This window comes from Salmo trutta, chromosome 35 (assembly GCF_901001165.1).
Source record: "Salmo trutta chromosome 35, fSalTru1.1, whole genome shotgun sequence".
Lineage (NCBI taxonomy): Eukaryota > Metazoa > Chordata > Actinopteri > Salmoniformes > Salmonidae > Salmo > Salmo trutta.
The window spans coordinates 5,372,254-5,395,602 of record NC_042991.1 but is presented as its reverse complement, the minus strand read 5'-3'; the positions used below and the strand labels follow the sequence as shown (position 1 = coordinate 5,395,602).

The 23,349-nt window shown below is 46.0% G+C and overlaps 1 protein-coding gene across 5 annotated transcripts in view; it reads left to right on the top strand.

The window, feature by feature from the left end:
* LOC115174486 (serine/threonine-protein kinase PAK 5) overlaps positions 1-22,963 on the top strand; it is a 126,573-nt gene extending 103,610 nt beyond the window's left edge. For 4 of the 5 annotated variants that reach the window (XM_029733052.1, XM_029733053.1, XM_029733054.1 and 1 more), the window contains 8 exons: positions 5,902-6,108; positions 6,295-6,436; positions 6,618-6,772; positions 10,547-10,680; positions 15,295-15,421; positions 17,550-17,675; positions 20,778-20,912; positions 21,019-21,174. In XM_029733052.1, the coding sequence (XP_029588912.1) occupies positions 5,902-6,108; positions 6,295-6,436; positions 6,618-6,772; positions 10,547-10,680; positions 15,295-15,421; positions 17,550-17,675; positions 20,778-20,912; positions 21,019-21,174 (1,182 nt within the window). Of the gene's footprint in view, positions 1-5,901; positions 6,109-6,294; positions 6,437-6,617; positions 6,773-10,546; positions 10,681-15,294; positions 15,422-17,549; positions 17,676-20,777; positions 20,913-21,018 lie in introns of all 5 variants that reach the window. The other variant, XM_029733051.1, reaches the window with a different exon arrangement.
* Positions 22,964-23,349: the final 386 nt, after the last annotated feature.

Here is a 23,349-nt window from a genome sequence, read left to right as displayed (position 1 = left end):
AACAATTCCACACAAGGACATGGGGGGAACAGAGGGTTAAATACACAACAATTAATGAGGGAAATGGAAACCAGGTGTGTAAGAAAACAAGACAAAACAAATGGAAAATGAAAAGTGGATCGACGATGGCTCGAAGACCGGTGACGCCGACCGCCGAACACTGCCCGAACAAGGAGAGGAAACGACTTCGGTGGAAGTCGTGACAGTACCCCCCCTTGGCTCCAGTAGCGCGCCAACACCGGCCTCGGGGACAACCCGGAGGGCGAGGTGCAGGGCGATCCGGATGGAGACGGTGGAACTCCCACAGCATTGAAGGCTCCAACACGTCCTCCACCGGAACCAAGCATCTCTCCTTCGGACCGTACCCCTCCCAGTCCACGAGGTACTGAAGGCCCCTCACCCGACGTCTCGAATTCAGTATGGATCAAACGGAGTACGCCGGGGCCCCCTCGATGTCCAGAGGGGGCGGAGGAACCTCCCGCACCTCGGACTCCTGGAGCGGGCCAGCCACCACCGACCTGAGGAGAGACACATGGAATGAGGGGTTAATACGGTAATCTGGGGGAAGTTGTAACCTGTAACTCACCTCGTTCAGTCTCCTCAGGACTTTAAATGCCCCACAAACCGCGGACCCAGCTTCCGGCAGGGCAGGCGGAGGGGCAGGTTTCAGGTCAAGAGCCAGACCCGGTCCCCCGGTGTGAACACCGTGGTCTCACTGCGGTGACGGTCTGCACCGGCTTTCTGGCGCAGCACGGCGCGCTGAAGGTGAACCCATGTTTCCTCGGCGCGCCGGAACCAGTCGTCCACCGCAGGAGCCTCCGTCTGACTCTGATGCCAAGGAGCCAGAACCGGCTGATACCCCAGTACGCACTGGAAGGGGGAGAGGTTAGTGGAGGAGTGGCGGAGCGAGTTCTCGGCCATCTCTGCCCAGGGCACAAACGCTGCCCACTCCCCCGGCCGGTCCTGGCAATAAGACCTCAGAAACCTACCCACATCCTGGTTTACTCTCTCCACCTGCCCATTACTCTCGGGGTGAAAACCCGAGGTAAGGCTGATCGAGACCCCCAGACCTTCCATGAACGCCCTCCAGACCCTCGAAGTGAACTGGGGACCCCGATCAGACACTATGTCCTCAGGCACCCCGTAGTGCCGGAAGACGTGTGTAAACAAGGCCTCCGCAGTCTGTAGGGCCGTAGGGAGACCGGGCAGCGGGAGGAGACGGCAGGACTTAGAGAAACGATCCACAACAACCAGGATCGTGGTGTTTCCCTGTGATGGGGGAAGATCGAGCAGGAAATCGATCGACAGGTGTGACCATGGCCGCTGTGGAACGGGTATGGGGTGTAGCTTACCTCTGGGCAGGTGCCTAGGAGCCTTACATTGGGCGCACACCAAGCAGGAGGAAACATACACCCTCACGTCCTTAGCCAAAGTGGGCCACCAGTACTTCCCACTCAGACAGCGCACCGTCCGACCAATGCCTGGATGACCAGAGGAGGGTGACGTGTGGGCCCAATAGATCAGCCGGTCATGGACAGCAGACGGAACGTACAGACGCCCAGCGGAACACTGGAGGGGAGCGGGCTCTGCACGCAACGCCTGCTCAATGTCCGCGTCCAGCTCCCACATCACCGGCGCCACCACGCAGGAGGCCGGGAGTATGGGGGTGGGATCCATGGGCCACTCTTCTGTGTCATACAGCCGGGACAGTGCGTCTGCCTTACAGTTCTGGGAACCTGGTCTGTAAGAAAGGGTGAAAACGAAACGGGTGAAAAACTTGGCCCACCTTGCCTGGCGAGGATTCAGTCTCCTCGCCGCCCGGATGTACTCCAGATTGCGGTGGTCGGTCCAGATGAGAAAAGGGTGTTTAGCCCCCTCAAGCCAATGTCTCCACGCCTTCAAAGCCTTGTCGACAGCCAACAGCTCCCGGTCCCCCACGTCATAGTTTCGCTCCGCCGGGCTGAGCTTCCTCGAGAAGAAGGCACAGGGGCGGAGTTTCGGTTGGCGTACCCGAGCGCTGAGAGAGCACGGCTCCTATCCCAGCCTCGGACGCGTCCACCTCCACTATGAATGCCAAAGAGGGATCCGGAAGGGCCAGCACGGGAGCCGAGGTAAACAGAGCCCTCAGGTGACCAAAGGCCCTGTCCGCCTCAGCCGACCACTGCAAACGTACTGGTCCCCCCCCTTCAGCAGTGAGGTAATGGGAGCCGCAACCTGACCAAAACCCCGGATAAACCTCCAGTAGTAATTGGCAAACCCTAGAAACCGCTGCACCTCCTTTACCGTGGTGGGAGTCAGCCAATTACGCACGGCTGAGATGCGGTCACTCTCCATCTCCACCCCTGAGGTGGAAATGCGGTACCCTAAGAAGGAGACAGACTGTTGGAAGAACATACATTTCTCAGCCTTGGCGTACAGGTCATGCTCCAACAGTCGACCAAGCACCTTGCGCACCAGGGACACATGCTCGGCGCGTGTAGCGGAGTATTTCAGAATGTCATCAATATACACCACTACACCCTGCCTGTGCAGGTCCCTGAAAATCTCGTCTTCAAAGGCTTGGAAGACTGATGGAGCATTCATCAACCCGTACGACATGACGAGGTACTCATAATGCCCTGAGGTCGTACTGAATGCCGTCTTCCACTCGTCTCCCTCCCTGATACGTACCAGCTTGTAAGCACTCCTGAGATCAAGTTTGGTGAAGAAGCTCGCCCCATGCATTGACTCATTCGCCGTGGCAATAAGAGGTAGCGGGTTACTGTACCTCACAGTTATCTGATTAAGACCACGATAATCAAAACACGGGCGCAGACCTCCCTCCTTCTTCTTCACAAAAAAAGAAACTCGAGGAGGCGGGGGAAGTGGAGGACCGAATGTACACCTGACGCAGGGATTCGGAGACATATGATTCCATAGCCACCGTCTCCGCCTGTGACAGAGGATAGACGTGACTCCTGGGAAGTGCAGCGTCTACCAGGAGATGTATCGCACAATCCCCCCGTCAATGGGGTGGTAATTGAGTTACATTTACATTTAAGTCATTTAGCAGACGCTCTTATCCAGAGCGACTTACAAATTGGTGCATTCACCTTAAGATATCCAGTGGAACAACCACTTTACAATAGTGCATCTAAATCTTTCGGGGGGGGGGGGGGGGGGGGGGGGGTAGAAGGATTACTTTATCCTATCCCAGGTATTCCTTAAAGAGGTGGTGTTTCAGGTGTCTCCGGAAGGTGGTGATTGACTCCGCTGTCCTGGCGTCGTGAGGGAGCTTGTTCCACCATTGGGGTGCCAGAGTAGCGAACAGTTTTGACTGGGCTGAGCGGGAGCTGTGCTTCCTTTTGGAGAAGGCGAGAGCCAAATCGGCATATTCGGGGGGAATGCGCATGGTGGAGACCTGGTCTGGATTTTCCACCGTAGTAGTACCTACGGAAACCCCTAAACACCTCACCGAACACTCTTGCAACCATACCGTGAGAGCCCTCCGTAGCCATGAAACAGTGGGGTCATGACAAGCTAACCAGGGTAGGCCTAGCACCACGGGAAACGCAGGAGAGTCAATGAGAAAGAGACTGATTCTCTCCGTGTGACCCCCCCTGCGTCATCATGCCCAGAGGAGCGGTGGCCTCCCTAATCAACACTGACCCTAATGGTCGACTATCTAAGGCATGAACTGGGAAGGGTGTAGCCACAGGAACAATGGGGATCCCTAAACTATAGGCAAATGAACTGTCAATAATATTCCCAGCCGCGCCTGAATCGACGAGCGCCTTATGCTGGGAATGCGGGGAAAACTCAGGAAAAGTGACGAACAAAAACATGTGTGCAACAGAGGGCTCTGGGTGAGAATGGCGCTTTCTCACCTGGGGTGACGCCAGAGTGCCCTGCCTGCTGCCTCGACCCCCAGAGGAACCAACCCGGCACCGACCAGCAGTGTGACCTCTGAGCGCAGCACCTCCCAACTCCATGGGCATCGGAGCGGTGGTGCTGGGGGATGGAACCAACAGACCCCGATCTGGACGTCCGCGGGTAGCCAGCAGGTTATCCAGCCGAATTGACAGGTCCACCAGCTGGTCGAAGGTAAGGGTGGTATCCCTGCAGGCCAACTCTCGACGGACGTCCTCGCGCAAACTGCAGCGATAGTGGTCGATCAGGGCCCTGTCGTTCCATCCCGCTCCGGAGGCCAGGGTCCGAAAGTCCAAAGCAAACTCCTGTGCACTCCTCGTCCCCTGCCGTAGGTGGAAAAGACGTTCACCCGCCGCTCTGCCCTCGGGCGGGTGGTCGAAGACTGCCCGGAAACGGCGGGTGAACTCCTCAAAGTGGTCCAACATCGCATCTCCTTCCACCCACACGGCGTTGGCCCACTCCAGGGCTTTCCCCGAGAGGCATGAGACGAGGGTGGACACCCTCTCACGGCCCGAAGGAGCCGGGTGGACGGTTGCCAGGTATAAATCCAACTGCAGTAGGAACCCCTGGCAGCGGGCAGCCGTCCCATCGTACTCCCCGGGGAGGGTGAGGCAAATCCCACTGGAACCGGCTGCAGGGGGAGTGAGTAGTGGAGGCCCCTGCTGTGCTGGAGGAGGCGCTGGAGGAACTCCCTGTCTCTCCCAGCGTTCCTTGATTTGGACAACGCGGTCCAAGGTGGTGGCGAGATGGTGGATCATCGCCTCTTGCTCCAGGACGCACTCCTCGACCCTTATACCAGGGGCACCTGCTCATGCTGACTCAATGCACTGATGTGGAATTCTGTAAGGGTTGCGTAACTGGTGGCAGTGAAGTCAGACGCAGGAGAGCAGAAATAGGTAATAGCTGGAGCAGTTTAACACAATACCCACGGCAATACAAAATAACCTACATGGGTACAAAACCCGACGCACACCAGTTACATAGAGTACAAGCACTTACAAACAAACAATTCCACACAAGGACATGGGGGGATAGAGGGTTAAATACACAACAATTAATGAGGGAAATGGAAACCAGGTGTGTAAGAAAACAAGACAAAACAAATGGAAAATGAAAAGTGGATCGACGATGGCTCGAAGACCGGTGACGCCGACCGCCGAACACTGCCCGAACAAGGAGAGGAAACGACTTCGGTGGAAGTCGTGACATGTACTTTATTTACTGAAATGCTGTACCACTATACTGCTTTGGCAATATCTACAAATTGTATTCCATGCCAATAAATCAATCTGAATTTGAATTTGAGAGAGAGGGAAAGAGAGGGAAAGAGCGAGAGAGACCGAATAGAGCAAAGATGGACAATCAGGTTTTGTTCGAACTGAGCCGCTGCAAACCTGATTATTCTACTCAAAGTCTTGATTGTTACTGTGTGGCTGGAGCAAAACCCTGCAACCACCCTCCCAATACAGTTTACCGTAGGAATATAATCTAACAGGTACTGTAAACGAGACTAAGGAGGGAAACGATGTGGAGCGTTGCCCCAGATCTGGGGGTTCCCTGGCCTAAAAGCATCTGTATGATGGATGGGGTATTGGAGGAACATTGTTTGGGTCTGTGTGGGGTATTAATGATAAAGTATAGCCCCCTGTCCCTTCGACTAAACGCCCTCCGTTACACCTGTCCAGGGGTAATGTACCTACTCAGGTCACAGGGACAGGAGCTGATATGTCACAATTAACAGAGACTGATGAGGGAGAGAAATATCTCTGATAGTTTTATATTCATAATGCAAGTAAGGAGGTTGTCTTTCCTATGTGTTGTGTGGCGACCAAGCTTAAACGGGGTTTACACTTATACAAATCGCACTTTTGAGTCGGCTATCGTTCTATTAGCTTATTATTTTAATATTAGTCAATCTATCTTAAATAGCTTAGGTTTTCAGGGTATTCGCTGTGTTTCTAACACTCTCTGTCTGTCTTCCGTCTCTCGCAGGGTGATTACGACCAGTCGTCTTGGGACGCGAGTCCCCAGGTCCCAGGGTCTGACACATACCCCCGCGGGCCCCTCAAACTACCTCAAAGCCACAGCAAGCCCTCTGGCTACCCCCCCGGACTCCAGTATCCCCCTGTGTTCCACCACTACAAACCCTCCCCCTACCACCACCCACCCTCACAGCCCAGCCCGCCATACACTCCACAGGTGGGTCTACCGTGTGCAAGCGTACGTGCTTGTTTGCATGACTGCATGCGTATCTCTTTTTATGATCTAAAAAGATTTTGATCTACAAGTACGTGTGACTCTCAGAGAAGCAGGTGTGTCACTGCAAAGATCACCACCGACAATGCAGTCGAGGTGTATTAACCGGTTCTCTCCTTCCTCCTCCAGGGGGCATACTCCCAGCCATCGTCCCCCTACATCCCACCGGGGGCCTACCCCCCTCCCTCCTGGGGCTCCAGTTCAGATGCCCAGCCCTCCAGGGTCTCCCACGAACAGTTCAGGGCTGCCTTGCAGCTCGTCGTCAACCCAGGTAAATACAGAGGAGCCTAAGAAAGAAATACAAGTACATCCCAAATCACAGGAGTTGAAATATACAGTAGCTAGGCAGAGACGTTATTGTGCTAGTTTGTAGATAATGTACAGACGCTTCGTAGATGAAGTATCTTGCTGGGAGTAGCAGACATTGAAGATCTGTCTGTCTCTGACCCCAGGTGACCCCAGGGAGTACCTGGAGAGTTTCATAAAGATTGGCGAGGGCTCGACGGGCATCGTGTGCATCGCCAGCGAGAAGCATAGTGGAAAGCAGGTGGCCGTCAAGAAGATGGACTTGAGGAAACAGCAGAGGAGAGAACTGCTCTTCAATGAGGTGAAGGGTTAGGGGTCAAGGGTTGTTTGTCCCAGTAGATACCAAGCAATTTTGGTACTGTATTATTTTTCTTTAATAGACTCAAAAGTTTTACATAAGAAAGCGGAATTTCAACAGTCAAAATTGTCAAATTATAAAGCACGCTTTTTAGTCTCTCAGATTAGGCTACCTCACATACGAGTATTTTCTGTCCCTCAGATGTTTTGATCAGAGCAGTATGTTAGGGAACCTGATTTAGATGTTGCCAAGGCAACAAGCTAACATTATTTTGGATCTGGAAAGAGGTGAGCCAAGCCTTTTATCTCTACCCTACTGTATCATCCCTGCCTGCTATATAGCAAGACAGTAGAGCTGTTACTCAGTAGTCAGCCACAGTATTTATGTCATGAAGGGATTTCTGTTTGAATTAAGTGGGTGGCATGACTTACAGTATGTTAACAAGAGACATCAAGTATCTTGTCCTTACATATCTTCGCACCCACATCAATGATTAATAATAATACTAGTGTGTGTGTGTGTGTGTGTGTGTGTGTGTGTGTGTGTGTGTGTGTGTGTGTGTGTGTGTGTGTGTGTGTGTGTGTGTGGGCGTGCAATATTGAAGCTTAATGTTATCCTATTAGCGCCCCAATCTAATCCCTTTTCATTAAGCTTCCATGGCAACAACCAAATTAGCAAAAAAGATTGCAAATACATTCATTTAATTTGTGATAAAGAGGATTATTGATATAGGCTACCTGCTATTCTTATCTTTAATTCCAGCATATAATGTAGACATTGACATTTAGATTCAACCTAAATCTGGTTAGGACTAGAATGTAAAAAAATATGCTTACAAGTACCCCAAAATAATAAAGCATTATGTACTAAACTCATTCATTCAAATTGAATCTCAAATCCAAGTTTTTGGAATAGCCTACTGCAAAAAGAACAACTGATCTGTGTTCAATACTTGGAGGGCACTGTAGCCTACATCATTTGCTTTCAAGCTTCATAATTAGCCAGTTACCAATTCATCAATAGACGTGACGATATCTAGGTAAAGCTGAACATGATGCAGGCAAAGTGTGGTTGAGTTAGCTAGCTAGTTTAGCAGCGTTAGTTTATTTCTAGGCAGGCAATCAACACCATTGTGAAACTAGAAAGTTTGATAAAGCTTATCAGAGCTGGTCGTATGTCAAATGGTGGACCATTTGCGATGCGATTCAAACTAGAATTCCTGTCTACTTGAGGATGACATCTTCACTGGACACTTATAATCCTTCAAACTTTTTTAGTATTTCAATGTTGTATGTTTCACTGTTCTAACCGGGCCCAGTTTCATTGCACGATTCATAATCATATCCACACAGTAAAGACATCTGCCAATCACACCCTATTCTTGGTGGCGGACATTTAGAATTGATTGGCCACACTTGTTCTTGATTGTTTGGGATTCAGGTAGGTACTGTATAGGCTGTGGTTTGTGGGAATGCCACAAGTAAGGTAGCCATGCTGTCTGTTTCATAGATTTTTTCTTTTTTACATTGTCTACTTTTAGCATCCAAGTTTTACCTGTGTTCTTAAATACATATCAGACATTTTTGGAAAGAACCAGTCCTTTTGATTTTTAACCTCTGGTGCACAGCAAGGACAACTTTGTCACACTACTGACACAGTTGAAGTTTGCATACATTTAGGTTGGAGTCATTAAAACTCGTTTTTCAACCACTCCACAAATTTCTTGTTAACAAACTAGTCGGTTAGGACATTTACTTTGTGCATGACAAAAGTAATTTTTCCAACAATTGTTTACAGACAGATTATTTCACTTATAATTCACTGTATCACAATTCCAGTGGGTCAGAAGTTTACATATACTATGTTGACTGTGCCTTTAAACAGCTTGGAAAATTGCAGAAAATGTCATGGCTTTAGAAGCTTCTGATAGGCTAAATGACATAATTTCAGTCTATTGGAGGTGTACCTGTGGCTGTATTTCAAGGCCTACCTTCAAACTCAGTGCCTCTTTGCTTGACATCATGGGAAAATGAAAAGAAATCAGCCAAGACCTCAGAAGAAAAATTGTAGACCTCCACAAGTCTGGTTCATCCTTGGGAACAATTTCCAAATGCCTGAAGGTACCACGTTCATTTGTACAAACAATAGTATGCAAGTATAAATACCATGGGACCAGGCAGCCGTCATACCGCTCAGGAAGGAGACGTGTTCTGTCTCCAAGAGATTAACCTACTGTGGTGCGAAAAATGCAAATCAATCCCAGAACAACAGCAAAGGACCTTGTGAAGATGCTGGAGGAAACAGGTACAAAAGTATCTATATCCACAGTAAAATGAGTCCTATATCTACATAACCTGAAAGGCCGCTGAGTAAGGAAGAAGCCACTGCACCAAAACCGCCATAAAAAATCCAGACTACTGTCAGTGTGCACTAGGAAGCAGGAGGGTCGAAGTCAGGTGCAGGAGACACAAGTCCCTGTACACACATAATTTTAATAATAACCACACGTAGCCCAGAAAACGGGTAAGGCAGGGCAAGGCAAAACAAATGCCCAAAACAAACAGCCCGCACGCAGCTTAGGGACGCACCCCAAAACACGCTGCACCAAAACCCACAGGCAGAGGGAAAAACACCTGTACCTCTGAACAAACACCTGACAACAAATAATCACGCACACAGCACAACCTACACAGAACGACTAAATACCCTCCCCCACTAATAAACTAATACTAAACAGGTGCCAACTAAACTAGACCTAACCAACAGAAAATAAAAGAGGATCGGTGGCAGCTAGTAGGCAGGCGACGACGACCGCCGAGCGCCACTTGGGCGAGGAGGGGCGCCACCTTCCGTTGATGTTGTGTCAACTACGGTTTGCAACTGCACATGGGGACAAAGATCGTACTTTTTGGAGAAATGTCCTCTGGTCTGATGGAACAAAAATAGAACTGTTTGGCCATAATGACCATTGTCATGTTTGGAGGAAAAAGGGGGAGACTTGCAAGCCGAAGAACACCATCCCAACCGTGAAGCACGGGGGTGGCAGCATCATGTTGTGGGGGTGTTTTGCTGCAGGAGGGACTGGTGCACTTCACAAAATAGATGGCATCATGAGGAAGAAACGTTATGTGGATATATTGAAGGAACATCTCAAGACATCAGTCAGGAAGTTAAAGCTTGGTCGCAAATGGGTCTTCCAAATGGACAATGACCCCAAGCATACTTCCAAAGTTGTGGCAAAATGGCTTAAGGACAACAAAGTCAAGGTATTGGAGTGGCCATCACAAAGCCCTGACCTCAATTCTTTAGAAAATGTGTGGGCAGAACTGAAAAAGCATGTGCGAGCAAGGAGGCCTACAAACCTGACTCAGTTACACCAGCTCTGTCAGGAGGAATGGGTCAAAATTCACCCAACTTATTGTGGGAAGCTCGTGGAAGGCTTCCCAAAACATTTGACCCAAGTTAAGCAATTTAAAGGCAATGCTACCAAATACTAATTGAATGTATGTAAACTTCTGATCCACTGGGAATGTGATGAAAGAAATAAAAGCTGAAATAAATCATTCTCTCTACTATTATTCTGACATTTCACATTCTTAAAATAGAGCGGTGATCCTAACTGTACCAAGACAGGAAATTTGTACTTGGATTAAATGTCAGGAATTGTGAAAGACTGAGTTTAAATGTATTTGGCTAAGGTGTATGTAAACTTCCGACTTCAACTGTATATTTTCTATCTGTGATGTAACCTGTGTTTGTTGTTTTGTTTGTTTCTAGGTGGTGATCATGAGGGACTATCACCATGAGAACGTGGTTGATATGTACAACAGCTACCTGGTTGGAGACGAGCTCTGGGTCGTTATGGAGTTCCTGGAGGGCGGGGCCCTGACGGACATTGTCACTCACACGAGGTAACCAATCATCTGCCGCTCATCCATTCACCTCTCTCCTAATGGCTACCTAAGCGTTAGCTTGTGGCGCTAACATGACTCTTCAATTCACTGTGTCTGAACAAAGAGGATTTGGATTGTTGTCCCGCTCTCAGGAACTGAAACAGCGAAACAGAACTCCTCAATAACTCCCAATGGATCTGGTTTCGGGAGTTTTAGTTGTTATACTCAAACTTCTAGATCTTTCTTTCCTCTGTTGTTTCAGCGTCTTCTCCTAAACCTCTCAACGCCTCGTCGTTTAGATGAACACCCATTGTGTCCTTGGTCTTTTAATTACAGTCATTTGCCTGGCGTGTGTCAGTGTGCGTGTCGGTGTTGTTTGCTGCCGTGTCGGGCGCTAATAACACGGTTGCGTGAGGACGCAGTGGCGTCCCTGTCAGCGTGAAGTCGTGAGATGGAGAGAAGAGTCTTCATTAGTTGTGTGAGAAGATGTGAATCCCTCTTTTACCTCCCTGTCTCATCCCTCTCTCCGACACAGCTGTTTGGATAATCTTTGTTGGGTGTGTGCACGCCAGGGTCCTATTTACTAAGGGCCCTATTTACTAAGGATCCTATTTACTAAAGGCCCTATTTACTAAGGATCCTATTTACTAAGGGCCCTATTTACTAAGGATCCTATTTACTAAGGGCCCTATTTACTAAGGATCCTATTTACTAAGGATCCTATTTACTAAGGGCCCTATTTACTAAGGATCCTATTTACTAAGGGCCCTATTTACTAAGGATCCTATTTACTAAGGGTCCTATTTACTAAGGGCCCTATTTACTAAGGATCCTATTTACTAAGGGTCCTATTTACTAAGGATCCTAGTTACTAAGGGCCCTATTTACTAAGGATCCTATTTACTAAGGATCCTATTTACTAAGCATCTTATTTACTAAGGATCCTATTTACTAAGGGTCCTATTTACTTAGGGTCCTATTTACTGAGGATCCTATTTACTAAGGGCCCTATTTACTAAGGATCCTATTTACTAAGGGTCCTATTTACTAAGGATCTTATTTACTAAGGATCCTCTTTACTAATGGTCCTATTTACTAAGGATCCTATTTACTATGGATCCTATTTACTAAGGAATTGTGTTGATAATAGGAAGATATTCAATATACGTGTACCTACTAACACAAACAAATCCTGATAGATTTTTTTTAACCAGAGGGGGATTAGCAGTTAGACATTATAGTTCATGTGTAATAACAACCATATACCTTACCGTTTATTGCTCTTAGTTCAAAGATGCACATGTATTTGTGTCATTAACACTGTTAATAGCCGTCAAATGACTGTCGGCAACACGTTTCAGTCATAGAATTCACATCTGTTAGGTCAGGTGAATTATAAAAATCTATTTCAGTCCACTCTTTTGTTGCGTAAATGACTGCTCACTGTGTAGAGCTGAATAGGAGAACACGCACACAAACAGTCCCACTGCAGGTGAGTACCCCCCTCCCAGTTCTCTCTCTCTCTCTCTCTCTCTCTCTCTCTCTCTCTCTCTCCCCCCCCCCCCCCACTTCTCTCCCTGAGTGTCTGCCAACACACACAATGTACCAATGCCAGAATGGCCTATATCTGTGTCGTGTTCCTGTTCCTCAGCCATTTCAATTAGCAACAAAGTTCAATTATCCTCACTAGTATGTGTCGTGGCTGTACTGTACTTTACATAGAATCAGCTGATGGAGCTTGTGTGTGTGTGTGTGTGTGTGTGTGTGTGTGTGTGTGTGTGTGTGTGTGTGTGTGTGTGTGTGTGTGTGTGTGTGTGTGTGTGTGTGTGTGTGTGTGTGTGTGTGTGTGTGTGTGTGTGTGCGCGCGCGTGCGCATGCGATGCCCTTGGCAACTTTGACAGCCTCATTAAACAATACACTTTCTTTTTCATTCTCTGTTTGAAATAATGTACAATCTCGGCAATGATTTGTTTTGTGCGGGTGTCTGTGTTTGTGGACGTGTTTTTGTGTAAGTATGTGTGTGGGTGTATGTGTGTGAAACATTGAATATCCTTTGTCTACACATCAACCTCCCATTTTCCAGATTGTTTTGCAATTCTCAATGCATACATGTGTGACAACAAAACCTGGCACAATCTACGATGGGAGGGAAGTCTAGAGTATGTGTGTATGAGTGTGTGTGAGTGTGTGTGTGTGTGTGTGTGAGTGTGTGTGTGTGTGTGTGTGTGTGTGTGTGTGTGTGTGTGTGTGTGTGTGTGTGTGTGTGGGTGTGTGTGTGTGTGTGTGTGTGTGTGTGTGTGTGTGTGTGTGTGTTGCGAGTTGTTCCTTGCTAAGACAATGGATTCCTGTGGAGTGAGACAGATAAAGGGAGGAGAGTGCTGGAGGGGCTGCAGATGAGAGCTGTGTTTGTGTGTGGGTAAAAAAAAAGTATGTATATATATATATATATATATTTGTCACGAGCTGAATACAACGGATGTACCGTGCCTTTACCGTGCCTTATTAGCCCTTCCCAACGATGCAGAGTTCATCAAAAAATATTCTAATACAAATAGCAACACAGGAGGAATAAAATACATAAGAATGTAGTACCATTACCAGATCAATGTGTGTGAGAGTGTGTGTGTGTGTGTGTGTGTGTGTGTGTGTGTGTGTGTGTGTGTGTGTGTGTGTGTGTGTGTGTGTGTGTGTGTGTGTGTGTGTGTGTGTGTGTGTGTGTGTGTGTGTGTGATGATGGGGGAGGTTCTCGCCAGCTGGGGCTTCATGTTAATGTTCTGTGGAGTTCTGTGGAATCAGCCAGACGTACTGTTTACCCCCCAGCCCATATGGGACCACACACACGACTGTTAAGCTTAGTGCACATTACATGGTTATTGCCATAAGCTTCATGTTCCTACGATGTTCTAATCTTCCTGGTATATACAGTGGGGGAAAAAAGTATTTGATCCCCTGCTGATTTTGTACGTTTGCCCACTTACAAAGAAATGATCAGTCTATCATTTTAATGGTAGGTTTATTTGAACAGTGAGAGACAGAATAACAACAAAAAAATCCTGAAAAACGCATGTCAAAAATGTTATAAAATGATTTCCATTTTAATGAGGGAAATAAGTATTTGACCCCTCTGCAAAACATGACTTAGTACTTGGTGGCAAAACCCTTGTTAGCAATCACAGAGGTCAGACGTTTCTTTTAGTTGGCCACCAGGTTTGCACACATCTCAGGAGGGATTTTGTCCCACTCCTCTTTGCAGATCTTCTCCAAGTCATTAAGGTTTCGAGGCTGACGTTTGGCAACTCGAACCTTCAGCTCCCTCCACAGATTTTCTATGGGATGAAGGTCTGGAGACTGGCTAGGCCACTCCAGGACCTTAATGTGCTTCTTCTTGAGCTACTCCTTTGTTGCCTTGGCCGTCGTATGTTTTGGGTCATTGTCATGCTGGAATACCCATCCACGACCCATTTTCAATGCCCTGGCTGAGGGAAGGAGGTTCTCACCCAAGATTTGACAGTACATGGCCCCGTCAAATGATGCGGTGAAGTTGTCCTGTCCCCTTAGTAGAAAAACACCCCCAAAGCATAATGTTTCCACCTCCATGTTTGACGGTGGAGATGGTGTTCTTGGGGTCATAGGCAGCATTCCTCCTCCTCCAAACACGGCGAGTTGAGTTGATGCCAAAGAGCTCCATTTTGGTCTCATCTGACCACAACACTTTCACCAGTTGTCCTCTGAATCATTCAGATGTTCATTGGCAAACTTCAGACGGGCCTGTATATGTATTCTTGAGCAGGGGGACCTTGCGGGCGCTGCAGGATTTCAGTCCTTCGTGGCGTAGGGTGATACCAATTGTTTTCTTGGTGACAATGGTCCCAGCTGCCTTGAGATCATTGACAAGATCCTCCTGTGTAGTTCTGGGCTGATTCCTCACCGTTCTCATGATCATTGTAACTACACGAGGTGAGATCTTGCATGGAGCCCCAGGCCGAGGGATATTGACAGTTCTTTTGTGTTTCTTCCATTTGCAAATAATCGCACCAAATGTTGTCACCTACTCACCAAGCTGCTTGGCGATGGTCTTGTAGCCCATTCCAGCCTTGTGTACGTCTACAATCTTGTCCCTGACATCCTTGGAGAGCTCTTTGGTCTTGGCCATGGTGGAGAGTTTGGAATCTGATTGATTGATTGCTTTTGTGGACATGTGTCTTTTTTACAGGTAACAAGCTGTGGTTAGGAGCACTCCCTTTAAGAGTGTGCTCCTAATCTCAGCTCGTTACCTGTATAAAAAGACACCTGGGAGCCAGAAATCTTTCTGATTGAGAGGGGGTCAAATACTTATTTCCCTCATAAAAATGCAAATCAATTTATAACATTTTTGACATGCGTTTTTCTGGATTTTTTTGTTGTTATTCTGTCTCTCACTGTTCAAATAAACCTGCCATTAAAATGATAGACTGATCCTTTCTTTGTCAGTGGACAAACGTACAAAATCAGCAGGGGATCAAATACTTTTTCCCCCCACTGTATATATTTATTTTTACGGTCACAGGGACTTTGTGAAAGAACGCATATGCTATAGTGTGTGTGTTTGGCGGTGTCCTAACCTCCATCTTTACCCACGTGTGTGTGTTTCAGGATGAACGAGGAGCAGATAGCCACAGTGTGTGTGTCGGTGTTGAGGGCTCTGTCGTACCTCCACACGCAGGGAGTCATCCACAGAGACATCAAGAGTGATTCTATCCTCCTCACCAGCGATGGACGGGTAAGACAATGTGGATTCTGGACCCATAAATAATGTACAGAACTAACTTGTAACATTGTGGGACTCTACAGTGTTTTCCAGATGTTGGCTTGACTGGTGGGTTGTGCCCAGTACCTGTTGGGTCACAGCTAAAGCCGGTATTTTGGTTAGAAACATGTTTTTTCCATACTAACCTTGACCAGTAGCGGTGCGTGGGTAAAATCACTGGGGAAGCCAAGCCAGAGCTAAAAGCCATATTACAACCTACGTGTTGTTATAATTGTGTTGTTTGCTCTATAACCTGTTAGTTCATATGCCTTGTGATATATAAGCCTAAAGGCCAAGACAATAAGAAGACACAGTGGCAGAATATATTCATCCACACCTTTTGTTTCATCACAAAACCAGAGAGCAACCTCTGTCTGGTAAAATCCACAAAGCGTATTGCACGTAACAAACAGTTACATGACCTACAGCGTGGTCAAGCAACCTAATGTTTCCGACATTTTCGCACCACTAAACAACAATTGATTTAGAACCACGGAGAGTTACCTCAAGTCACAAAGAAAACAGGATCTACCTCCACTATTCCAGACCCATTTCAACTTCAACATTTCAACATCATCTAATCACCTATGTTTAGTCTAATACAGTGACAACTAAAAGATACCACAAACAATTTAGTCCAATAACGTCAGTTAAATATGATGTGGGTGTTCATAGTTCTGATTTCTGTGTAGTGTGTGCGTGCGTGCGGTTTCGTTCAAGTAGAAAAAACATGTTGACTCACCCTACTTGTAGAGAAATGAAAATGCCTCCTCTCTTTTACGTTGACGGAACGGTCTATCACTCTGTCATACAGTACACACTTACATTTTTTGTTGTCCTAGGCAACCTGGCTTAAAATCTAGTTAGCTAGTTAATATTAGCCTTCTACATTTAGCTACAGTACATATTGAACTTCCATCCTCTCAGGCCAGGGGCACAATGTATGAATTTATGGTTGGATCAGAATTGTCATTATAATCATTGGCCAGTACGGAGAATTAAGTAAAATCACAAGTCCAAATCCCTATCTTCATCCATGGCTAATTTAGGAAAGGGACAATTTTAGCTAGTTAGCTAGCCACCGGAGGACAACAACACAACGAGATGCACAACGAATTTCTGTCAGTGAAGTATGCTCTCGATGCGATGTGATTTACACTTTTTTTGGTGCACCTGGACCATTCACATTTGAGCTCACTTAGTTTAGCTCATCAAGGGAGGCTAAATGCTCGCTGGCTTCCCTTGTATTCAATGCTATGGGCGGCAACAATGTCATACTCTTTTTGATCAGACAGCATCAGATAGCCTACACGTACCGAGACAGAGGGGGCGCTGTTTTGCTTGTACAGATGCCTTTTCTGGTGAGGTACATTCAGCCTCTTGCGAATTGAAGGAAAATTCTGAAACACAGAGAGACGAAAGAGATTGTTTATTTTATTTTTTATTTTTTCGGGGTGGGTGGGGGTCTGTCTTCCCTTGGCAGCCATGAATACACGCCACTGACCCTAACACCCAGTTTCTCACATGAGGTCAAATGATGCAATGTTACTTACAATGTAATGTTACTAAACTCTGCCCTACACACACACAATATTCTACCTCTGTGCTATTGCCAGTGATGCAGTACGAACTCCTCAAGTGCCTCTGACTGCAGGACTTGAGAGAGAGGAGAGGAGATCATAATCAATTAGCACCCAGTCCTTATTAATTAAAGCCAGCCTAATGCCTCTTAACGAGCTGCTGGAATGTGATGGATGGCTAATTAAGGGATAATAGAAGCAGGATTAGAGTGGCTTATATGAAAACCTCTTCATCCCAAGAGGTCAATGTTCCATATAATGGTAAAAACACAGAGGATTTCGATTGAAAGAAAAGGTTGAGTTCAATCTGTGAAAATGGTGAAATATTCATACTGTACCTAAATATATTTTCAGAAAAAGGCAACACACATCCATAATGTATACTGCTCAAATCAATTAAGATTTTTTTTTTAAACTCAAATTTTATATGGGATTTTTGTTTCCCCATGTACGAAAGTGCTCCGAAAATTCCCATCGATAACACATTGAGATGATCAACCAAATATGTTTTGTTCCCACAGATCAAGCTGTCAGACTTTGGCTTCTGTGCCCAAGTGTCCAAAGAGGTGCCCAAGAGGAAGTCTCTGGTGGGCACGCCCTACTGGATGGCACCGGAGGTCATCTCACGGTTACCCTACGGCACGGAGGTAAGGACACACTTTGCCAAATAACACATTCAAATGTCTGAATAAGTGAGAGAAGCCGGTGTTTGGAGGATATATTGGCATGGGTGTTGTCAGGCCCGAGACTAAAAGTATTCAGTCCCCTTGACTTTTCAGACATCTTCTTACGTTACAGCCTTATTCGAAAATGGATTCAATTGTTTTTTTTCCTCATCAGTCTACACACAATACCCCATAATGACAAAGCGAAAAATGGGTTTTTAGAAATGTTTGCAAATGTATAAAACATAAAAAACTGAAATATTACATTTAAAATCAAATCTATCAAATCAAATTTTATTGGTCACATACACATGGTTAGCAGATGTTAATGCGAGTGTAGCGAAATGCTTGTGCTTCTAGTTCCGACAGTTCAGTAATATCTAAGAAGTAATCTAACAATTCCACAACAACTACCTAATACACACAAATCTAAGTAAAGGGATGCAATAAGAATATGTACATATAAATATATGGATGAGCGATGACCGAGCGGCATAGCCAAGATGTAATAGATGGTATAAAACACAGTATATACATATGAGATGAGTAATGCAAGATATGTAAACATTATTAAAGTGGCATTATTAAAGTGACTAGTGATCCATTTATTAAAGTGGCCAATGATTTCAAGTCTGTATGTAGGCAGCAGCCTCTCTGTGTTAGTGATGGCTGTTTAACAGTCTGATGGCCTTGAGATAGAAGCTGTTTTTCAGTCTCTCGGTTCCAGTTTTGATGCACCTGTACTGACCTCGCCTTCTGGATGATAGTGGGGTGAACAGGCAGTGGCTTGGGTGGTTGTTGTCCTTGATCTTTTTGGCCTTCCTGTGACATCGGGTGCTGTAGGTGTCCTGGAGGGCAAGTAGTTTGCCCCCGGTGATGCATTCTGCAGACCGCACCACCCTCTGGAAAGCCTTGCGGTTTTGGGCGAAGCAGTTTCCATTTACATAAGTATTCAGACCATTTACTCAGTACTTTGTTGAAGCACCTTCGCCAGCGATTACAGCCTTGAGTCTTCTTGGGTTTGACGCTACAAGCTTGGCACACCTGTATATGGGGAGTTTCTCCCATTCTTCTCTGCAGATCCTCTCAAGCTCAGGTCTCTCCAGAGATGTTCGATCAGGTTTCAGTCCGGGCTCTGGCTGGGCCACTCAAGGTCATTCAGAGACTTGTCCCGAAGCCACTCCTGCATTGTCTTGGATGTGTGCTTAGGGTCGTTGTCCTGTTGGAACGTGAACCTTCGCCCCCAGTCTGAGGTTCTGCGCGCTCTGGAGCAGGTTTTCCCTCGATCCTGACTAGTCTCCCAGTCCCTGCCACTGAAAAACATCCCCACAAGCATGATGCTGCCACCACCATACTTTCCTCCAGACGTGACGCTTGGCATTCAGGCCAAAGAGTTCGATCTTCGTTTCATCAGACCAGAGAATCGTGTTTCTCATGGTCGGAGAGTCCTTTAGGTGCCTTTTGGCAAACTCTAAGCGGGCTGTCATGTGCATTTTACTGAGGAGTGGCTTCCATCTGGCCACTCTACGGTAAAGGCCTGATTGGTGGAGTGCTGCAGAGATGGTTGTCCTTCTGGAAGGTTCTCCCATCTCAATAGAGGAACTCTAGAGCTCTGTAAGAGTGACCATCAGGTTCTTGGTCACCTTTGTCACTTCGGGTTCTTGGCCAAGACAATTCCTTCAACCTCATGGCTTGGTTTTAGCTCTGACATGCACTGTCAACTGTGGGACATTATATAGACAGGTGTGTGCCTTTCTAAATCATGTCCAATCAATTTAACTTATCACAGATGGACTCCAATCAAGTTGCAGAAAGGATGATCAATGGAAACAGGATGCACCTGAGCTCAATTTCGAGTCTCATAGCAAAGGGTCATTTACTTATGTAAATGTGATATTTCAGTTTTTGTTTTTTTCTCACATAAAAAAATGTTTTTTGCTTGGACATTATGGGGTATTGTGTGTCGATTGATCAGGAAAAATGTGTATTTAATACATTTTAGAATAAGGCTTTAATGTAACAAAAGGAATACTTTCCTAATGCACTGTATCCCCCGAACACCTGCTTCGAGGGCATTATCAATTTTATGCAGTGGATTACCAACATATTCAAATAATGGTTGACATATTTTCATAAAAAATATTATTTTGATGAATTTATTCACGCTATTTCATCCTTCCACAAGATATTGCCCCGACACAAATCTGGGGTTGCTACCCAAGCCGGCTGGTCATTCGTTCTATGGGTTCGGTTGCCTAAAGCGCGACCCAGTCATTCAGTCTTTTTGTTCTGTACCCAGTCGTTTGTTCTAAATGTTCTATTGCCATACTGACTGGCAACGTTCTTATCCCTTGCTTGCTTGCTAGCCAACTACGGCTAACTTACAGTCATGTCAAAGGTCAAAAATAATAACAACAGTAGCATTTGCATTTGTTTAAGTTGTTTTCCAGGTGACATTTATTTGGATACAGCCTGGCATAGAAAATGTGCTCTCTCGTCAGGATGTTGTTCAGAGGAGCTAGCCAACAGCACAGCTAAGACAATCACTTCAAACTGAAGCTGTGAAGACTGCAAACTCGCTGCACTTTGTTTCATTTTATCTTTTTTTCAATTGAAACTTCTTTGTATATATCCATAAAAATGATGCCAGCTGATTCATGATTTAGACTGGTGGAGAAACGCTGCCTGCCTGTCTGTCTCGTCCCGACTCCCGACATGTTCATTACTATTGGACAGCAGGAGATAGAATTTGAATATTGAAACAATGTTGCAAATGTCGGAGAGACAGACAGCAAGGTTTATACAAATATCCGCTGTTGAAAACTAAATGTTAGTCGAGAAGAAATGTGAGATCATGTCTAGATGCTGTTTATAGTGTAGATCATGTTTAAAACTGGCCTTGCTTGGCTGATGAGACAGTGGATTGCGCAGACATATGGCACAGAGTAAATAGGCATTTTAACGTCGTAGTATCTTGTGGAATAGACCAATCACCGTTCAGGATTAGGCCCACCCGTTGCATAATGTTTTATAGAAAGTGAGCTGTGAAAAAAAGACGATAACACCATTCACACTGCCTGCTAGGTGGATATCTGGTCGTTGGGCATCATGGTGATAGAGATGATCGATGGGGAACCCCCGTACTTTAACGAACCCCCTCTACAGGCCATGAGGAGGATACGAGACAACCTGCCCCCACGGATAAAGGAGTCACACAAGGTCAGCAGGGTTCATTTGAATTGGCACATTTACCGAGATGTTTATTGATGTCAGTTTTTCCCCGAAATCAAATCAATGGTCATGCGTTCCTTTTTCTCTCCATCAGGTATCATCTGTTATGAGGGCCTTCCTCGACCTGATGTTGGTTCGAGAGCCGTCTCAGCGAGCCACAGCCCAGGAGCTGCTCCAGCACCCCTTCCTCAAGCTCTCGGGCCCCCCATCTTGCATCGTCCCCCTAATGAGGCACTACCGCCACCGCTGACCTGACCTCCCGCCACCAGGGCGGCGCCACACACCCTGCCAAACAAACACCCACACGACCTGAGAGACTACGCCACTAAAACAAACACTCACACCTGTAACCGAGAAGTAGTTTAGCTAGAGGAATTATTTACAAAGAAAAGATTAAAGAGAAACATGATATCTTCTATTTTGAAAAATACTATATAAAGTTCAACACTGGAGCATAGGGGACTGTACTGTAAGAGTCTCTTCTTCAGTACTCTGTGGCAGGCTTGTTGCTTATCCGGGCGCCAAATGCTAACAAATGCTAGCCTCTTGGTTCGTACTCTTTGGCTTCACTAGGCTGTTAGACCAGTAGAGATCTGTAGGGTGGGTCGTCCCAGTGCAGTTTCCTCTCTTACTAGACTGTCTGTGAGTCCTGTAGAGTTATACTGTAGTAGCCATCGACTAGAGCGTAGACAGTGTGCAGTGATCAGCTGACACTGCCTGGCTGGCAGCCGCGTTGAGGGACCTATGAGACACGCCCACCGCCCCAGACATGAGCAGTAGATCTCAGAGCAATCAGGAAGCAGCATTTGGTGTTGACGAGTATTTGGTGGTGTCTGAGTGGGAGCGGTGTGGATGTGTCTTAGTCTGGCTAGAAGACAGGCTGTTCTCCTATTGGTGGAATAAAACATCACTTCTTCTATTGGTGGAATAAAACATTCACTTCTCTTTTCTCACACTAACAGTGAAAATGTATTTTAGAGAAATATGTAAGTTTTTCTGTACAGTTTTGATAATTTGCAGTATTTTATTGTGTCGTGACCATTGTGATATGGGCAGTACTACATAGAATTCAGAGTTTCTGCGAAGATCTTTCCTACTGTTTATAATAATAATCCATTTTTTCATTAAGAATTTAACCCCTAACCGTTACAAAAATGAACATGAATATATTTATTATCCCACATTTGTGGACAGAACCTCCATTGAGTGTGGAAAAAAGGGTAATGCCAGTATTTTGTATGCTGTTTTAAAGTACTTATTTATTTTTTGGAATTGAAGGTTTATTTTTTGGTAGTGTGACCTTTCTTTTTGTTTTACGTTTATAAATATCAACAGCCAGACAAACAGTGATGTTGGTTATATCATACAAGCAATACCCCAAGCATATCCATCATCACCATCATGTATTCATCTTTATAAAAATGTAATTTTTACAAATCCCACGTAGCACTGTTTGAGTGGAAAGATAGGAGAAGATATCAGTTTATTTGAAAAAGAGACATTTTTCTTTACCCATCATGACACGCCTATAAATTCAGTGGACACTCATACAAGACTCCTATAGCAATATCTGAGCTTCTCAGTCTGACACACACAGTGGTAAACGGTCTGGTTTTCTACTCTCACACATCCTGGCTGTCATCTGTTCCTTATCTCTCTCACACACACACACGCGCACGCGCGCACGCACACACACACACACGCACACGCACACACACACACAGACGCACACAGACGCACGCGCACGCGCGCACACACACACACACACACACACACAAACAACCATACATACACAAACTGGGACTGTGCCGCGATCTGATTCTCAGTTCTAATCGGAAAGTGTAACCCCATTTTGTTTTTAACCCTTCATTCACTGTGAGATGTAAATATGAACATGTGTGCTTGCGTGTGAGTGAGTGAGTGAGTGCTGGTTTCGGGACTTGCATGAGTACTACTATCCGTGGTGTTGCTTGTACAGTGATATTGCATGTTTGTTCTCAGTGAAGCTGGTTTCAATTAAAAAAGCCCATTAAAACATTGACAAGTGTAGCATGTGTTTTTCCACACTCTTATCTGTACAAACCCAGGGTCAATCCGAGGGCCTTTAAACCCACGATCAGATATTTACAGAGTAAATGAATACAAAATACACATTCTTCTATGTTGATGTATAGTTCAAAGAATCAAGAATAGTTCAATTAATTTCAAATAAGTGCACATGTAATCCCTATAATTCACAATTGTAAAGGTAGGTTTGAACTGAAATATGGATGTTGGTGTAGGAGTCTGCCTGCAGGCTTATTGCTTCCTGTTTAGGTCTTGTCCAATAAATGGGTTTTTCCCAGTGGCTAGTGGCGTTGCAGCTGCACTTGAGACCACCGCTGACCACTGTCCTGTGGTTCTGAACATCAGATGGTGAGGTTCC